We start from the raw sequence: 17,538 nt of genomic DNA, 5'->3' as shown, positions 1-17,538 counted from the left end.
ATTTTTCATCTAAAGGACCACATTTCCTCGTAGAGAACTTTATGGGGGCCGTGTTCCAGTGATGGAGAGGGCCAGAGGCAAGAGTGGACAGGGATGTGACTCAGTTTTTGCACAGTTGGTTACATTTCATCCAATCAAAACTAATAGGTTTCTACACTTGCAGGGTGATGTTAAACTACATTTTTTCTCAGTGAATGAACACGACTTAGACTGTGTTCACACCCCTGTCTACTGTGTACCCACAATGTTTCCAAAATGCATATGTATCCTGCGCTTTGTTGCAGAATACTGTTGTTTGCTGAGTTGTTCCTCAAACTGGTTTCCTGATAGTTGGAGTCCGTAAGCCATTCCTAGTTCATCTCTAGTCAAGGTGTGGTGTGCCCCCTGGGGTAAACAGAATCAAATGAAGCCAGGCTGGTGTGAACAGCTAGGTGTGGGAAGAGCTGTGAAATGCACCAGAAAAACAACTTCGCTGCACTCTGAGGGGGGACGCACCCTGAGTCGTGTTCATTAATTTCAGTTGGTCTATTCTGCATAAACTGCAGTTGACTACCACCCACCCACATCCAGGCAAGTGGGAGGCATGATCAGAACATGCCTTCTATTATTTCACATTTGTGGAGAGGGGAAGATGTGCAGAAAAGAGGGTGCCTCCTTTTTGACATTATGTGTGGGTAGGTGTAATGTCTTCTTGTTGTTGTTGTTTAGTCGTTTAGTCGTGTCTGACTCTTCATGATCCCATGGACCAGAGCACGCCAGGCATTCCTGTCTTCCACTGCCTCCCGCAGTTTGGTCAAACTCATGCTGGTAGCTTCGAGAACACTGTCCAACCATCTCATCCTCTGTCGTCCCCTTCTCCTTGTGCCCTCCATCTTTCAGGGTCTTTTCCAGGGAGTCTTCTCTTCTCATGAGGTGGCCAAAGTATTGGAGCCTCAGCTTCAGGATCTGTCCTTCCAGTGAGCACTCAGGGCTGATTTCCTTCAGAATGGAGAGGCTTAATCTTCTTGCAGTCCATGGGTCTCCTCAAGAGTGTCCTCCAGCACCAGAATTCAAAAGCATCAATTCTTCGGCGATCAGCCTTCTTTATGATCCAGCTCTCACTTCCATACATCACTGCTGGGAAAACCATAGCTTTTACTATACGGACCTTTGTTGGCAAGGTGATGTCTCTGCTTTTTAAGATGCTGTCTAAGTTTGTCATTGCTTTTCTCCCAAGAAGCAGGTGTCTTTTAATTTTGTGGCTGCTGTCACCATCTGCAGTGATCATGGAGCCCAAGAAAGTAAAATCTCTCACTGCCTCCATTTCTTCCCCTTCTATTTGCCAGGAGGTGATGGGACCAGTGGCCATGGTCTTATTCTGTCTTAAATTACCCCCTGATGACAGTGTATTTATTTATTGGGTTTATATCCCCTCCATTTTCTCCAAGGGTCTCAAAGTGCCATGTACGACTCCCACCCATCTCATTTAACCCCCACAACAACCCTGTGAGGTAGATTAGGCTGAGAGGGTGTAACTGGCCCAAGGCCACCCAGTGCGATTCACAGCCAAGTGGGGATTTGAACCCGACCCCCCACCACCACGTCCTAGTCCAACACTCTAACACAATGGCTCTAAATTGACTATGCAAGATTCTCTTCATTTCTGTGAGCGAAGTCTGAACTGTTACTCATCCTTGTTCCTTGTGGCAAACTTGAGCCATCTTCAAGCCAAGCGAGATAAGCTCACATGGCTTATTTTCAATACAAATGTGTGCCTCTGTGTACGTGTGTTTAATGGGAGCCGAAATGGTCCTAAGTAAATAAACAGCGTTGACATTTTCAGAGCTTTCAATGGTGACCTTGGGGAAACTCCGTTTCCTGGTGCTCCCGACATTTTGATACCACCCCGACAGCCGCCAAAGGGTTCTTGGTAGTGTTAAATTTACTCAAATTGGGTCTGTCATTGTTTTCTCCCCCTTTGGCTGCCTGCTGTCTGTATTCCGCCAGGCTCTCTGTGCGGATGTTCTGCTCTGCTCTGACTCATCCGCTGTCATTCTTTGCTCTAACAAGATGAAAGATGATTTTGCTCAAAGTTAAAGCCAACCTGGGGATTCTTATGGTCTCTCTGGGCTTCCGACTTGTAAAGGTTCTGCCCTGACCTTTTGGAGTCCTTAAATAACTCTTGATCTCAAATTACTGAGTGGGGGGGGGGAAAGCTTCAGAATTATGGCTGTCAGTATGATTAAAGAAATCTTAGTTGATTAATTGTATGAATTTTAATTGACTGATTATTGGACGAAAGCAACATGAACTTCCACAGGAACAAAAAGATGGTTCTGGAGGAAGGAAAGCTTACTTTCTTTGTAGCTTGATGTCTGTGTCAGAGATGTTAAGAGGCATTCTCTTCTATGTGGGGGAAAGGGAATGCCTCTTCTTCGGATGGCAACTGTCACTTGCAATTCTTGTATTTAAACACTTTTTTAAAAAAAGCACCAGTGTCTGATTTTTTAAACTGGGGCACCTTTTTAACTGGTTGATTGACTAAACATTGCAGCAGATCAGCATATTTTTCCTCTAATAGCAAACTCTGGTGGTTGGGTGTCTGACTGTTTGGATGGGGAAACAACCTCCACAAATTGTAGGAGTTTCTGTTGAGAGATTCACGAGATACATAGAAATAAATCAATCTATCTATCTATCTGTAAATATTGAAAAATACATTTCTTTGGTAGGTTCTTCCTTTTTCATTGCATATGCATCCCATATCACCTGCATGATTTCGAACAATGAAGGCGGATGAAGAATGTCAGAGAGTAGGGGACGGTTGGCTCTGTTTTTAAAGTGTTGAGATGAATTCTAAATTAGTAGGATCATCTTATAGGTAGCGGGTGTTGCAGTTAGTGTTATCATATCATTACTGTAAAATAAATTGGATGTGGCAGTGGATTAGAAGCTGCTGTAGATTATGCTATTAGTTTGGGGAGGGGTTATTGTGTGATTTGGTGATGCCAATAAATATTTGACTTCAATGCACATGGAATTGTTTTCTTCAACACTTCTGTGACTCTTTGGCTAAACCATTCAGTTTCCTGGTTATAAACAGAGAGGGTACATGAAAACAGCCAACCAGGGAAGGGAACACAGAGGCACTTCTTACTGCCCATGCACACACAAAAATGGAGTACACTTATAAGATCTTGAAATAACAAAATTCCATCTGAGCTTCTACGATGGTCTTTGTTGATTAACGGGAGTATTTTGGTGTAGCTTGGGAGCTGTTGCCTTTAAATATGGAAAAGAAGGCACAGGACTTTACCAACAATAGACCTGATTTTCCCCCAAACTATAGTCCAGAAAGAATGTAATTCTTCTTCCCATCCCTCCAAAAATGACTCTTGTGAGCTTTTCTTTTCTTTTCTTTTCTCCTGTAGGTTTTATTGGCTGGAAAATTTAAGTTCTGCCATTGTCTTGGTCATCATTTCATACATCCAGCAGTCTGTGGCCAAAAACCTTGGCTTTCTTATCCCCTTTGTGTCTGTCCTGATGGCGCTGATCACCATCCATATGGCACGCAGTGAAATGATTTACCAGCCCCCAAAAGGTAACCCAGTAAATTATGTGAAGAATCCTTGGTGGTGGTGGTTAAATTTGGGGCGCGGGAGAGAAAGAAAATCTTCGTAGTTCTAAAAATTGCAGGTTTAAATTTATTTAATTTGTACTCGGGGTGTCCAAAAGCATATATTCCAGTGTGATATGTTATTGCCGGGATACGTATTGCAGCCTGGCATATCAAGGGTGCCTGGGAAAGTCCTGGAGGCCCTGAGTATTGCCATTAGCTTAAGATGGCCATGTATCTACATTACACTCCTGTGTTTGAAGGACAGTCTGTCAGTTTGCATTTACTTGGTGCTGAAAGTATTGATCTGATGTGCAGGGATCTTTCCTATTCTAATTAATTCAAGAGGGTTCTGGAAGCTTCTCTGTGTGAAAGAAACAAGCAGAAGGTTCATGATGTTCTCCTTCAGAGAAGCTGAGTACAGCTGGCTTAAACTGGTTCTGTTAACTCTTCTGTCAAGGTCTTGCTGACTATGAAAGTAAGACCAGAAGGAGCCTCAGTTTCACTTTCTCTTTCTATCTCTTTTCCTTCTGGTGTGGTGTTCTGTACAAAGTATGCTTAGTGTTAATGTTTAGACTTACTGTAAGTTATTGTAGGTTTTGTAGGTTTAAGTTAAGTCTGCTGCAACTGGATTTCTTATGGACAGTGCCAATCCTGAATGTATTGGATTTGTGACCATAATGCTCATTTGCCTTCAGTAGCAGTAAAGCTCTGCTGGATTAAATATTAACTGCCTCAGGTCCATTTTTGGGGAATCTTGCAATGTGTTTAAGTTTTTACTCTGCTAACTATGGATTAGAATTTTGCTCTGGCTCAATATTGTGTAGAATTTCATAACACAGTCTGGCCCAAGTCCAGTTCAAAGATAAAGAAACCTAACAATAGAGGGAGGACATGGACAATTGACTAAGTAGGGCCACAGGCCACCTAGTCACAGTGTGACAATGCATGCTGGGCTTCCAACCAGCCACTCTAGTGGTGTCATCAGTGGAAGCAGGGCTGGCTCAAGACATTTTGCTGCCCAAGGCGAAGGACAAGATGGCACCCTTCCGTAAGGCATGTACAGAAGCCAAGTTGAATTGTAGTTGAACCTTACTCTGATACTGGTGAAAGGAGAGTATCTCCCACTGTACTTCTGGGCAGTAGGCTAGGGTAGGGGTATTTCTGTCCCTTCCCCGCACCTCTGCATCTGCCACCTGAGGCAGCTTCAGTCTGTCTCATTGTAGGGCCGGCCTTGAGTGGAAGTGGTGCTGGACTGTCCAGGTTTATTACCAGCCTGCTTCCAGTCCATTTAATATCATTATATCTGCCTTTACCTTTTGGCTGCCTTTGCTGTTTGCATTCTGGGATGACAGAGAAGGCAGTAAGAACTTCTATGGCAGAACAGGCCCTTAAGTCTGTGTATTGTGTTGTTTTGACTGCCAGCAAGTATGCTAATGTCTTGGCGTTCTTCCCCATATTAGCTTAAAAATAAATCTTGTTAATTTCTGTTAATTTCTCAAGACAGCAAGTAGAGTATATCTTGGCCACTAAGAACAGGACAAGACTTTCTTGAGAAAACACCACTCGTTTTTTCCCACCCCACCCCCTTGGTTACCTTCAATCTGGTATTTTGTTATATATAGCAGACAAAATGAGCAGTTTCGATTCTGCTGCTAATGAAGGTGCCTGTCATCCTTCCAGCCAGAATGGGGCATATAGGAAAGAGATACTGGAGGTTTATTGTAGCAAACAAACAGCACTGTGCCAAAAAATTAAAATTAAAATAAATCTTGCACAATTTTTTTCAACCATTCTTCATAAACTTATGAGAACAGAAATTGCATTGGAAAAATTATGAAAGAGGGGAACAAATTTTGGTGCAACTTTCATAGGCGAGAATGGCTGCCTTCACCCTTAGACAAAACAAACAAACAAAATCCTTCCAGTAGCACCTTAAAGACCAACTAAGTTAGTTCTTGGTATGAGCTTTCGTGTGCATGCACACTTCTTCAGATACACTGAAACAGAAGTTGCCAGATCCTTCTATATAGTGAGAAGGTGGGGAGGGGTATTACTCAGAAGGGTGGTGGGAATGGGTGATTGGCAGATAGCTGTGATGAGCCTGTTGACGACTCTTAACGACTGCAATAGGTCTTACAGGAAAAAGCAAGGGGTGAGAAGGTGAAAAATGGCTTTGTCATGTATAATGAGATAAGAATCCAATGTCTTTGTTCAGACCAGGTCTCTCCATGGTTTTAAGTTTGATAATGAGTTGCAATTCAGCAGCTTCTCTTTCCAGTCTATTTCTGAAATTCCTTTGTAGTAAAACAGCTACTTTGAGATCTTGTATAGTCTGGCAACTTCTGTTTCAGTGTATCTGAAGAAGTGTGCATGCACACGAAAGCTCATACCAAGAACTAACTTAGTTGGTCTTTAAGGTGCTACTGGAAGGAATTTTTTTTGTTTTGACTATGGCAGACCAACACGGCTACCTATCTGTAACCTTCACCCTTAGAAACACTCCCATTGGACGGGTGGGAGTGACATGTGCAGTTCTTTACCACAATGCCTATGGCCAAACCTCACATCTGTAGCCAATAAAGTTGTGGCCTTATTTGATCCCAAACCAATATGCCGTGTGTTGTCTAGTTATTTTCACCTTAGGGAACAGGGTGGTCACGGGGCCTCGATACGCAAATGGTAATAGTGTAGTTCATCTTTAAAAATGAGTTGTTTAGGATCAGCCTGCGGATTTGTAGCAGCACTGGGATTTAAGTTTCCTAGGTTTGCATTCAGCGCTACTTCCTCTAGAATTGCACAAGTCTTCATTTTTGCTGCAGTTTGGTTTGCACTTTTTAGATAAATTTATTGTCATTGTCCGTATATACACAGTATACACAACAACGAAAATCAAACGCCCACCCAAAAACCGGGTTCACATACACATTTGCACGTATCTCCAACACTCTCATCCTATTCAGACATAATCTATAAAAACATAACATAATCCAGAATATAACATAACCTATTAAAGGCATAACATAACCTAAAACCTATCTCATTCCTTCCTACTCCCTGCTTGCTATTTCTTGCAACTGGCCCTGAGATCATTATTTAGTGCAATCAGAGCTCTTGGATAGAAACTATTCAGAAGGCGTGTGGTTCGTGTTTTCATTGTCCTATATCTTCTGCCTGTTGTTGCTGGCATTCTTCTCCGGCTTCACCGTTTCTCTTTTAGGAGGCAGCTTGAGTGCCGCATGGTTAGCTCCTTTCCCCCCTCTTCTTAATAGCTGAGTTTATAACCTTATTTTGGCTTCTTCCAATCAGATGAATCGTCTGGAATTCTTCCCCCAAGTCAATAATTCAAGTCCATAGGTGACCTTAAAGAAATGATTGCATTTTATTTTAAGGTAGCTTTTCTCTCCCTTTCCAAATGTGGGCCATGCATATGTCAAGCAGGGATTTCATTTGCATTTCTTCACCTAGCTGTAATTTTGACAATTGGCAGTTGACCAAAGATTGGGAGAAGGGGAGGGGAATCATCTAGAGAGCCATGTAGACTTTTTAAGAACCGTAATTAAGTAATATAGATTAGTTCAAGGTCAGAGGAATAGAATACTGGAGCCAAGATTTTTCAGGAGAAAGAGCGAGAAGGGAGGACTATCGCTTGCAAAACATTTTAATCTGCTCCTGTAATGTAGCCACCAAAGTCAAACAACTGTGCGTATATTTGGGTAGGTATGTATTACATATATATACTTGCTACTCCAGAGCCAACTCCAATTTATATATGGAGCTATAAAGGTAAAGGACTCCTGGACGGTTAAGTTCAGTCAAAGGCGACTATGGGGTTGCGGTGCTCATCTTGCTTTCAGGCCAAGGGAGCTGGTGTTTGTCCACAGACAGCTTTTTGGGTCATGTGGCCAGCATGACTAAACCACTTCTGGTGCAACGGGACACCGTGATGGAAACCAGAGTGCACAGAAACGCCGTTTACCTTCCCGCTGCAGTGGTACCTATTTATCTACTCGCACTGGTGTGCTTTCAAACTGGCAGGAGCTGGGACAGAGCAATGGGAGCTCAACCCATCACACAGATTCGAACTGCCAATCTTCCAATCAGCAAGCTCAAGAGACTCAGTGATTTAGACCACAGCGCCGCTATTCGTACAGCTCTTTGCAAAGGTTTGTTAAGGGTCCTTGGTGTTGTCAGGAGACCTCAGTTCCTTCCCAGAGTTGCAATCTCAGAAAATGTTGTGATAGTTTTCCCAGGGGCTTCCAACTCTACAGTTTGATGATTCAATGACTCTGTTGTGGTTCATTGCCTTCTCTCACTTTTCCATAGGTAATGGCCTGTTGACAGTCTGTGGCGTTGTTGCTAATGCACTGAGAGTATGCTGTGTAAAATGCCGCTACTTCAGTGGGGATGTCACAAACTGGCTAGACCATGCCAAGGAGAACTACGGCGGCCAGTACAGCGAAACTCAAGTGGAAAGCACAAAATTGCTTGTCCGTCTCTTCCCTTTCATTGCCTTCCAAATCCTCTATAGGATATGTGTTGTACAGGTAAGGGTGTGACTCCTCGTAGTTCTAAATCCATTTTTTGAAATGCAATCCCAGAGCAGGCAGATTTATAATATAATGCATACCCTCCAAGACGCTGCAACGAAAAATGGGAATGCCATCTTCCAGGGCCTCGCTTCTGTGTGAGTCACATGACCCACGTGAGATCGCAACCCCAGAAAAACATTTTTTTCAGGCATGGCACCCAAAAACATGTGTTTTGAGGTGCCACATGGGATTGCAGCCTGGAAAAAGCATTTTTTCTGGGGTGAGATCATGACATGGTATGTGATACCCCCAATGGCCGCCATGCTCTTATGGGAAAACACTAGATTTCCCTGTTTTTCCAGGGCAATTGAAGGGCATAACGGCCACTATAGGTCATTGTACCACAAGATCCTGTCATACTTCAATGCTATGTCTGATTCAATCTAAAACTACTGTTTCGCTCATGATCTCGTAAATTTGAAAGGTGACCACTCACCGCCTTGTAATTTTGAAAGCGGGCAATGGCTGTGGTTCTACCGGGAACTGTCCTTGCAGGCTCTTTGGAGATGCGGCAGCAGATTCTGAAGTACTTGGAAGTATCTTGGAACTGACTTTTTAAGTCCCCTCTGCAGGGCAATATGGTTATAGGGAAAAAAGAGGGAATGAAATAATCAAGAGGTTGGAGCGCATCTTCCCGGTGAGGAAAGGCAAAAATGCTTGCAACTTTTTAGTACAGAAAACCAAAAGCAAATACAGAGATGATTTTTGGTTTGTAGGATTATGGCTGGCGATAGAGAAAGGATCCTCCATCCCTAATTCTAGAATTTGGGGTCCTACACTGAGGCAGCCTGGCAATGACTTCAGAACTGCGAAAAGGATGTTCTTCACACAATGCATAATCTGAATTTATAGAATTCACTTTCGTGGAAGGAGGAGACAGCCCCTTGCGTTGACAATCCTTACAAATAAATAAATAAATTGTGCCTGCTCCAACCATAGCCTTCTCATTTCTCCTATATCGACCTAGAATAAAGCATTCACCTTTAAAATGGGCATGGACAAAACTGGGAGAACTGTTCCCCCTATAAACAGAAGCCGATTATGCCAACAAGCAAATGTTATGGTCTTTCCCCCTTTTGACGTAGATACCGTCAGGATATTATCTGCAGGCAATGAATTCAAATTTGAATCTGAATGGGTTTCTCTTGCCAGTAGCAGCCATGAATGTGATAAGCATCCTGCCATTCTTAATTCTGGCTCCTGTGCTGGAGTGTCTCAACACTTATCTCTTTACTCCTGAAACAAGTGGACGATTCTCTGCAGTCTGTATTGGTGAGTACTAATATACGCTAATTTTCATGTGCAAGAGCTATTGGTTTTTGTGTTTCTTGGCAGCCAAACAGTATTTGTAAATTTAATGAATTGTTTTGAGGTGATGCGGAGGATCTGTTAACTAAAACGCTTGGGTATAATTGATCGTGGCTTCATTGATTCTTACCTTTCCTTGACAGTATATCTGGAAGGTGGTGCCTTCATTATTAAGCACGTCTTCAGTACCTGAGCAATGTGTGGTTTTACGCTGGGAAAACATTACAATTGTTTTGTTCATTGCATTTTGCAGCTTTCCTTTCCTCCCAAAGAGATCTTAAACACCTTGTACCTTCACAACAATCCTTGCAAGATAGGCTAGGCTGAGAGATAATGGTATGCCCCAAGCCATCCAGCAAACTCATGGCTGTGCAGAGATCTGACATTTTCTGTGAGCTACATGGAGAATTTTGTTGCTGGGTCGCCAATATCAGTACTGTAAATAAATAAAACTAAACATGGGTTTTTCGCATCTAAGCCCAATGTTTTGCCACCAGCTTCGTTAAACACCACCTTGCACTGAATGAAGAAGTACGGGGGTGGGGGGAACATAATCTGAAAAGGGATCTATTAACACCTTTCAGGGAAGCAGAATTGGCGTCAAGAGGTCAGACCTTCATAGAATACATTGGCAACCCTATCTTCCATCCTATCAGTCCCAATGGGCACCAGTCAACAATGCCGTTCAAGCGTAGTGTAGACGAAATGGGGGAGGATGTGATTGCCACTCCATACCTCCCCATCATTTCTGACAAGCGCTGCCCAATAGTGAAATGGGCTCCCTTTGAAGATGGTGGACTCTCCTTCATGGAAGGTTTGTAAACAGAAGTTGGGTCGCCATCTGTCTGGGATTCTTTGGCTGCGATTCCTGCATTGCGTGGCAAGTTCCTGCCTCCCCCCAGCAGAAATAAAGACACAAGACAACATAATTAAGGTTAATGGGCTAAAATTGGCCACAACTTTATTGGTTACAGGTGATGAGCGGTATTGGCCTTAGGCATTGGTCCTAACGACTATTCGGCTTCAGTCCATCAGCCTGAAGGCCGGGAAGGGTTAACACCAGCAGGGGGAGCCCTGCTGATGCACATCAACTAGGAAATCCACCAGGGTCACCGCTTGGGGGCGTGCCTTGGGCCCTGGCCTCCATAGGCTTCGGACGTGGCCACGCCCCCCCGGAGTCCTTTACCGGACTACCCTTCATTATCTGGGGGAGGTGATGGTGCTCCTCCCCCCCATTCATCTACATAACAATACCCCTACCAATGCCTAACCGCCACTTGAGCGAAGCTCACTGCCAATACCCTCAGACCTGCAACCAATCCCTAATCCCAGTAGATATGTCAGCCAGCCAAACATTGTTTCCCTCATTGGAAAGATGTACGCCATCCTCGCGGTAGAGGGCCACGTTGCTGTATTGGATGTTGGGGTGGTCAATGACTCGTCCCCCCAGCTCTGCCACCCTATGAGCCACCGAGTGTTCTAGAATCTTTCTGGATTTGTTTATAGCAATAGGGCATCTGCAGTCCCTCCAAATGCACCTTTCCAATAGCGACGACCAAATTATGACCAGCTTAGGAAAAGAAATCCTCAGTTCATCAAAATCATTGTAAATGTTCCACATTATGTCCACGCCCTTCCTATAAGCCAAATCATTTTCTCCCAATTGGATAACTAAAGCATCCGGTGGGCCTTCTTTGGCGACTCTAGCTTTTACTGCCGGCAGGAATTCCGCCCAACGCCTTCCACGGCGGGTGATTCAGGAAATCTCCAAGAGGACGCTCCTCTGCCGCGCTTGCCTTAAATGTGGCAAGCCACACCCCCTGAGCCAGCCGATTGGCTGGCCAGGGAAATGACGCGGCAGAGGATCCCCTGTTTGTGCGGGGCTGGGAGCCAGCCTCCGCGCGAGTGTTGGGGGCGTGAAGCCCGCAACACCACCTCCTCCCAAGGTCTAAGTGGCTTTGCAGAGGGTTGGACTAGATGACTTTGTGATTCTATGAATTTGATGATTCACCAAACCATTAATTTCACCAGGCGGCAAATGTATTTTTTGGATTGGAAACTATGGATGTGTGTGTGTGGGGGGGGGGGTGTTCTCAAAATAATATGCTTGTATTGGCTTCCCAGCACTACCATGTCATCCACTGAAAGACATTTGATCCTACTCCAAAGGGCATGACAGTCTTTTGCATGTAATTTTCACATTTAAACCTTGCCTAAAGCACCGAATATATTTGCTCCAATTTGGAACCTTCTGAATATTTAGGCACAGCTGTGTGTTTTGGGAGTGAGAATAGGATTCTATTTGTGGCCTGCTTCCTGGTCTTCAACTGCGCTGTTGACTAAGGTTGTTACACGAAAGAATCCTCATCCCATTCTGTTGAGTTATGAAGGAGAAGTATGGAGGGAAAAGTGATAATCTGGCAAACTTCAATCCAAGCAAAGGTCTGGTGAACTGGAGGTGGGGAAAATGTCTCCAATACAGATGCAATCAAATGCCTATGCATAGTATAGGGTAGTGGCAAAGGCACCAAAGTCCCTGGTTCAAATCCTGCTCCTGCCACATGATCACAAGGTGGCCTTGGGACAAAGACTCAGTTTCAGCTTCCACCAGCACTGTCTGCAATTTGAGGATAACCTTGACCTGACTTACAGGTAGGGATGGAGGATAGATTCACTTTGAATTTTAATAGGAACTTATCTAACTCTGACTTATGAATACATTGTCCACACTTCTGCTTGTCCCACTGCTTTCTCCCAGGGAAAATCTGCTCTTTACTGCTGACTCGGAACAATGACAACAGCAATAATTTATTAACTGTACCCAACCCTGCTCATTTGACTGTGTTGCCCCAGCCACTCTGAGCAACCCTGATGAGCGGACATCAATCATTTTTTCCCATGGGTTGACATTTGCTCCGATCCAGCGGTAAAGAGTAAGGGAAGTCTCAGGGCAAACAGGAAGATGCTTGGACCCATGCCTGGAGAGCACTGGACAAGCGGAAAACCTCAAGGACCCATGCTTTGTATGTGTAGATGAGCCCTTAGGCTAGAATCAAGGTGCTGATTCTAGTGTATAAATCCCTAGACAGCCTGGAGCCTCCATACCTGAAAGATCATCTCACCCCTTATATACCCAGCTGATTACTGCATTCTGCAGATGAGGTGAGACCCTCCTGCAATGCTGTGCACAATGTAGGAACTGGGCTTACAGTGGAATTCCCTCCTCTTGAATATTAGATAGGCACCATCTCTGTTGACTTTTTGACCACCTACTGTGAAGATCTTCCTCTTCCAGCAAGCTTTTAAGTAGAGATCTTCACCAGTCTGCATCTGTGCTGCAATTGTTTTTAAGATGCCTCATCATTTGTGTGTTTGCCACCCAGGTCTCCTTTGGGAGGAAGCGTGGGAGAGAAATTTAAGAAATAAAACCATACCTATCAAATAAGATGAGCCTGCCAAGCACTGGTTTGGACCATGAACTTGCATCCTTGCATTCATTGTCTGACCTATCTTAATAATAATAATAATAATAATAATAATTATTGTTATTATTATTATTATTATTATTATTATTATTATTATTATTATTATTATTTTATTTGTACCCCGCCCTTCCAGGTTCAAAAACCGGGCTCAGGGTGGCTAACAACAAATTTAAAACACATTGAAACACTTAATTATAAAAGCAACATAAAATACAGTATAAAAACATGAATAACAATAAAAATCAAAAATCAATCAGATAATCCCCAGGGCTAGCTGGCTGAATTGGTCCAACTTGCGCCAGCGAGGAGGTCAGGGGAGAATTAGCTGTGGGGTCGCAGAGCGGGTGATCTTCATAAAAGGGGAGGGGGAGGGAAGAGAAGGGAAATAAAAGATCAGGCTGAATTCAAATTAAAGCCAGGTGGAATAGCTCTGTCTTACAGGCCTGACGGAAGGAGATTAAATCCTGAAGGGCCCTAGTCTCATGGGACAGAGCATTCCACCAGGTCGGAGCCATCCCTAAAAGGCCCTGGCCTTGGTAGAGGATAGTCTGACTTCCTTAGGGTCCAGGACCTCTAAACTATGGTTATTCATGGACATTAAGGTCCTCTGCAGGGCATACCAGGAGAGGCGGTCCCATAGATACGAGGGCCCTAAGCCCTCGTTGAGGTTTCCAACACAGGGATTCCTTTTGGCCCCTTCTGATTTCAGTTCTAAGATTCAGTGAACACAGGAAAGAGATGCAAATTTCCTCATTTCTGCATGAATTTAACAACTGAGCTGCTCGTCCAGTTTGAAACTCTTCCCATCCTGCCTCGCAGTTTAAAACAGACGTGCACTCTTAGGAATTGATGTTTCCTGTTCTTCTAGTATTTAATTCAGGACCCCAATTGCATGTGGTGCAGCCAGTGCCAAAAGACAGGAAGTATTAATCTGACTAGAATTAGCCTCATTAAGTTTGTTGTAAAGCTTTGTGCAAAGTAGAAGCGTATGGAACAGAAGGTGGCAATTACTTGGGATTTTTAAAATAAAACAGTTTCTCCACTGAACTGTAGGAAAGAATGTTCAGATAGCAATGATGGTGGTTCTCCAAGTTGCGGCTTGGAAGTTCTGAAGTCTAATGATGCTGCAAAAGTTTGAGAGGTTAAACATTTCAAAAGGTATCTGGCGTGGCACTGCGAAAGCTTTTTGTAAAAGAATGTCTGGGAGGTTATAGTTAATGGGCATAAGAAGAGAAGCTAACCCTGGAATGCTTCCTTTGGTATGTAAGTGGAAGAATCTGGGGCAAGTTGTGGACCTTCGAGAGAAGATGTGATGCTCTGTCAAGTTGTCATGGCTCAGATGGAAGGAATCTGGTCCTACCACCCTATCTGGGTTATGTTACTGCAGGAGTGAGGAACCTTTTTCGCTTCAAGGGCCACAGTCCTTATTGGGGAGCCCCATACATGTGGTGGGTGGAGCCAGAGGAAAATGTGGGTGGGGCAATGGATGTGTACAATAGGCAAGTATGTGTGTACACATACTTGCACACACCTCTGTCTCTACCTTCCAGTCAGGCAAACGCCCCCCAAAAGAGGGTCAGGGGCTGGATCTACTATGAAACCAATGAAGCTTAAGCTTCCAGACCCTCCAAGTGTCCCTATTTTCCAGGGACAGCCCCAAATTTACAGAAGCCATCCTGGTTTCTGATTTGAGCCTAGAAATCCCACTTTTCCTTACGTTGGCCCTATTTTCATCAGAGAAATGTTGGAGGGTATGGAAGTGACCCCTGGGCCAACGAAATATGTAACTGTACAACCTTTAGAAAACATCTAAAGGCAGCCCTATATGAGGAGGTGCTTAATGTTTAACGTTTTATTATGTTTTTATATGTGTTTGTGGCTGCCCAGAGTGCCTGGGTATGCAGATGGGTATTATTATTATTATTATTATTATTATATTTAGGACATCTCTGTACTCTCAGTGGGGCCCTGGAAACTACTTTACTCCTCATCCCAGCTCCTCTTTCTGTAAAGAAAATTACGAAGATTACTAATAATGATAATAATAATAATAAATCAATTGTTAATTGTGTCCTCTGACTGAATATGGAATAATAGATGCAAGAAAGTACCTACAAGCTGTATTGTTTTGTATTTGTTATCAATTTCTAGACAGATAGATACAGGGCTTTTTTCTAGAAAAAAAAAGGTGCCAGAACTAGTTGACCTTTTTTTTACGGGGGAGCCCTTAAAAACCTTCTCTTCTTACGCCTCCACTGAGCCACACCGATCGTGCCACACGCAGCCTCTGTTGCGCATCCCCAAGTGCCGTGCCACCGTTCCACAATGCTACAGAGGTGCCATAATGCATCAAAGTGGTGCCAGAACTCAGTTCCGGTGAGTTCTGGGTGAAAAAAAAGTCATAGATAGGCAGGTGAAGGTCAGAGGGTGTTTAGCTGTGGAGATGTGATGTTTGGGAACAAAGCCAGAAGTGAGGCCCCACTCCTGCTAGCCATGGGTGGCCTACATGCAAGTAGACATGTGAGTAGAGTTGCCCTGTTTGAAGAGAAATGACCTCCTTTTGCTGGCTGAAAATCTAGGATTGCAGACATTCGATTCAGAGTTTCTAATATTTATCAGAGTACAAAATGGAGTGTGTTCATTGTCTTCCAGTATATCAGGTGCAATTCCGAAAGCAAGGTATGGTTTTATAAATGATTCTGTGCCTGCTTTGTGCCTTTTTGTACCCAGTTGCAGGTTACGCATCTGCCACCCTCTCTGTGATGGTTGCTGGGTTTTTAGAGGTACACAGGAAGCATTTCCCTTTGGTGGAACAGACTCTTTCAGGCAAAGTCCTCCTCGTCTCCTCCATGCCGTGCATCCATCTGGCCCCACAATACATCTTCCTCGGCTTGGCAGAAGCTCTGGCGACTCCCACCTGTAAGGGGACTCTATTGTTTTGTTTCCTAGCCTAAAAAGCAACCGGCTTCAGCGCAGGATGACATCTGTTTGAACAGGGACAGCCAAAGCACCTTCCGTCGCAATCTTCGCCCCTGGCACTGTTCCACAGCCTCTCTGAGCAGTCTCATTCATCACTGGCATGGAAAGAGTTTAATTTGTCATTGTTGTGGTTGCCGCTCGCCGAACAAGTGTTCTTTGTGGTCACGAGAAAATCCTTAATTTACTACCCCCGTGGGACTTTCCATCCATTTAGAGAAAGGCAGGACCTCCCATGCTAGAGCGTAAAGCAAGTTCAGAGATGCCACCCCATGAGGCTCAGTGGCCAAGAAGATGTCCTTCCCTGTAGCAGTAGTAGAGAGCCAGTGTGGTGTAGTGGTTAAGAGCAGTGGACTCGTAATCTGGTGAACCAGGTTCGCTTCCCCGCTCCTCCACATGCAGCTGCTGGGTGACCTTGGGCTAGTCACACTTCTCTGAAGTCTCTCAGCCTCACTCACCTCATAGAGTGTTTGTTGTGGGGGAGGAAGGGAAAGGAGAATGTTAGCTGCTTTGAGACTCCTGAAGGGGAGTGAAAGGCGGGGTATCAAATCCAAACTCCTCTTCTTCTTCTAGTAGTAGTAGTAGTCATTTATATGATCTGACTGGGTTACCCCAGCCACTCTGGACGGCTTCCAACAAATTAAAACACCGTAAGACATCAAACATTAAAAAGCTTCCCTATACAGGGCTGCCTTCAGATGCATTCTAAAAGTCAGGTGTTTCTTTCCTTGACATCTGATGGGAAGGTGCTCCACAGGGTGGGTGCCACTACCAAGAAGGCCCTCTGCCTGGTTCCCTGCAACTTCACTTCTCACAGTGAAGGAACTGCCAGAAGGCCCTCAAAGCTGGATCTCAGTGTCAGGGCTGAATGATGGGAGCGGAGATGCTCCTTCAGGTATACAGGGCCAAGGCCATTTAGGGCTTTAAAGATCAGCACCCAAACTTTGAATCATGCTCAGAAACATACTAGGAGTCAAGGCAGATCCTTTAAGACTGGTATGATAAGTTCTTGGCAGCCACTGCCAGTCACCAGTCTAGCTGCCGCATTCTGGATTAGCTGTAGTTTCTGAGTCATCTTCAGAGGTAGACCCACGTAGAGTGTAATAGTTCAGTGGCAGTTTAAGGCTTGACCTGGAGGCTTTTCCTATGGGTCAGTCTCACACAGTGGCACCCATCTTGAATGTTACGGATTTAACACAGGATTAGGGGAACCTGTAGCTCTCCAGGTGCTGTTGGACTACAGCTTCTCTATCCCTGACAACTGGCCATGATGAATGAAGTTGATGGGAGTTGGAGTCCAACAGCTGCAGGATCCTCATTCCTGATCTTTCTAAGGGCAAATGGTGGGACAGGTTCCAAGTTAAGAGCTGTCATGGACTGGCTGGATCACGAGAAGTGGTGGGAGGCACCAGAATTTGTGGGAGAAGTGGTGGGAGGCCATATTTAAGAAAGTGAAAATCTAGACAGAAAAGTTGTTGAGCTGCTTCTGCAAAACAACAACAACACGGTTTTGGAGCTATTTCCCCCCAGAAAACCACTTCCAATCTGGGTTGGCATACATCTGGATTTATGCCCAAATTTT

The 17,538-nt window shown here is 44.3% G+C and overlaps 1 protein-coding gene across 1 annotated transcript in view; it reads left to right on the top strand.

The window, feature by feature from the left end:
• SLC15A5 (solute carrier family 15 member 5) overlaps positions 1-17,538 on the top strand; it is a 45,214-nt gene that overhangs the window by 9,499 nt on the left and 18,177 nt on the right. The window contains exons 3-6 of the mRNA XM_028747780.2: positions 3,411-3,580; positions 7,922-8,142; positions 9,273-9,459; positions 15,711-15,899. Coding sequence (XP_028603613.2) covers positions 3,411-3,580; positions 7,922-8,142; positions 9,273-9,459; positions 15,711-15,899 — 767 coding nt within the window. The remainder of the gene's footprint in view (positions 1-3,410; positions 3,581-7,921; positions 8,143-9,272; positions 9,460-15,710; positions 15,900-17,538) is intronic.

The sequence above is a fragment of the Podarcis muralis genome, chromosome 10 (genome assembly GCF_964188315.1).
Source record: "Podarcis muralis chromosome 10, rPodMur119.hap1.1, whole genome shotgun sequence".
Classification (NCBI taxonomy): domain Eukaryota; kingdom Metazoa; phylum Chordata; class Lepidosauria; order Squamata; family Lacertidae; genus Podarcis; species Podarcis muralis.
Note: the sequence above shows the minus strand (reverse complement) of the source record. Positions and strands in the feature narration are given on the sequence as shown.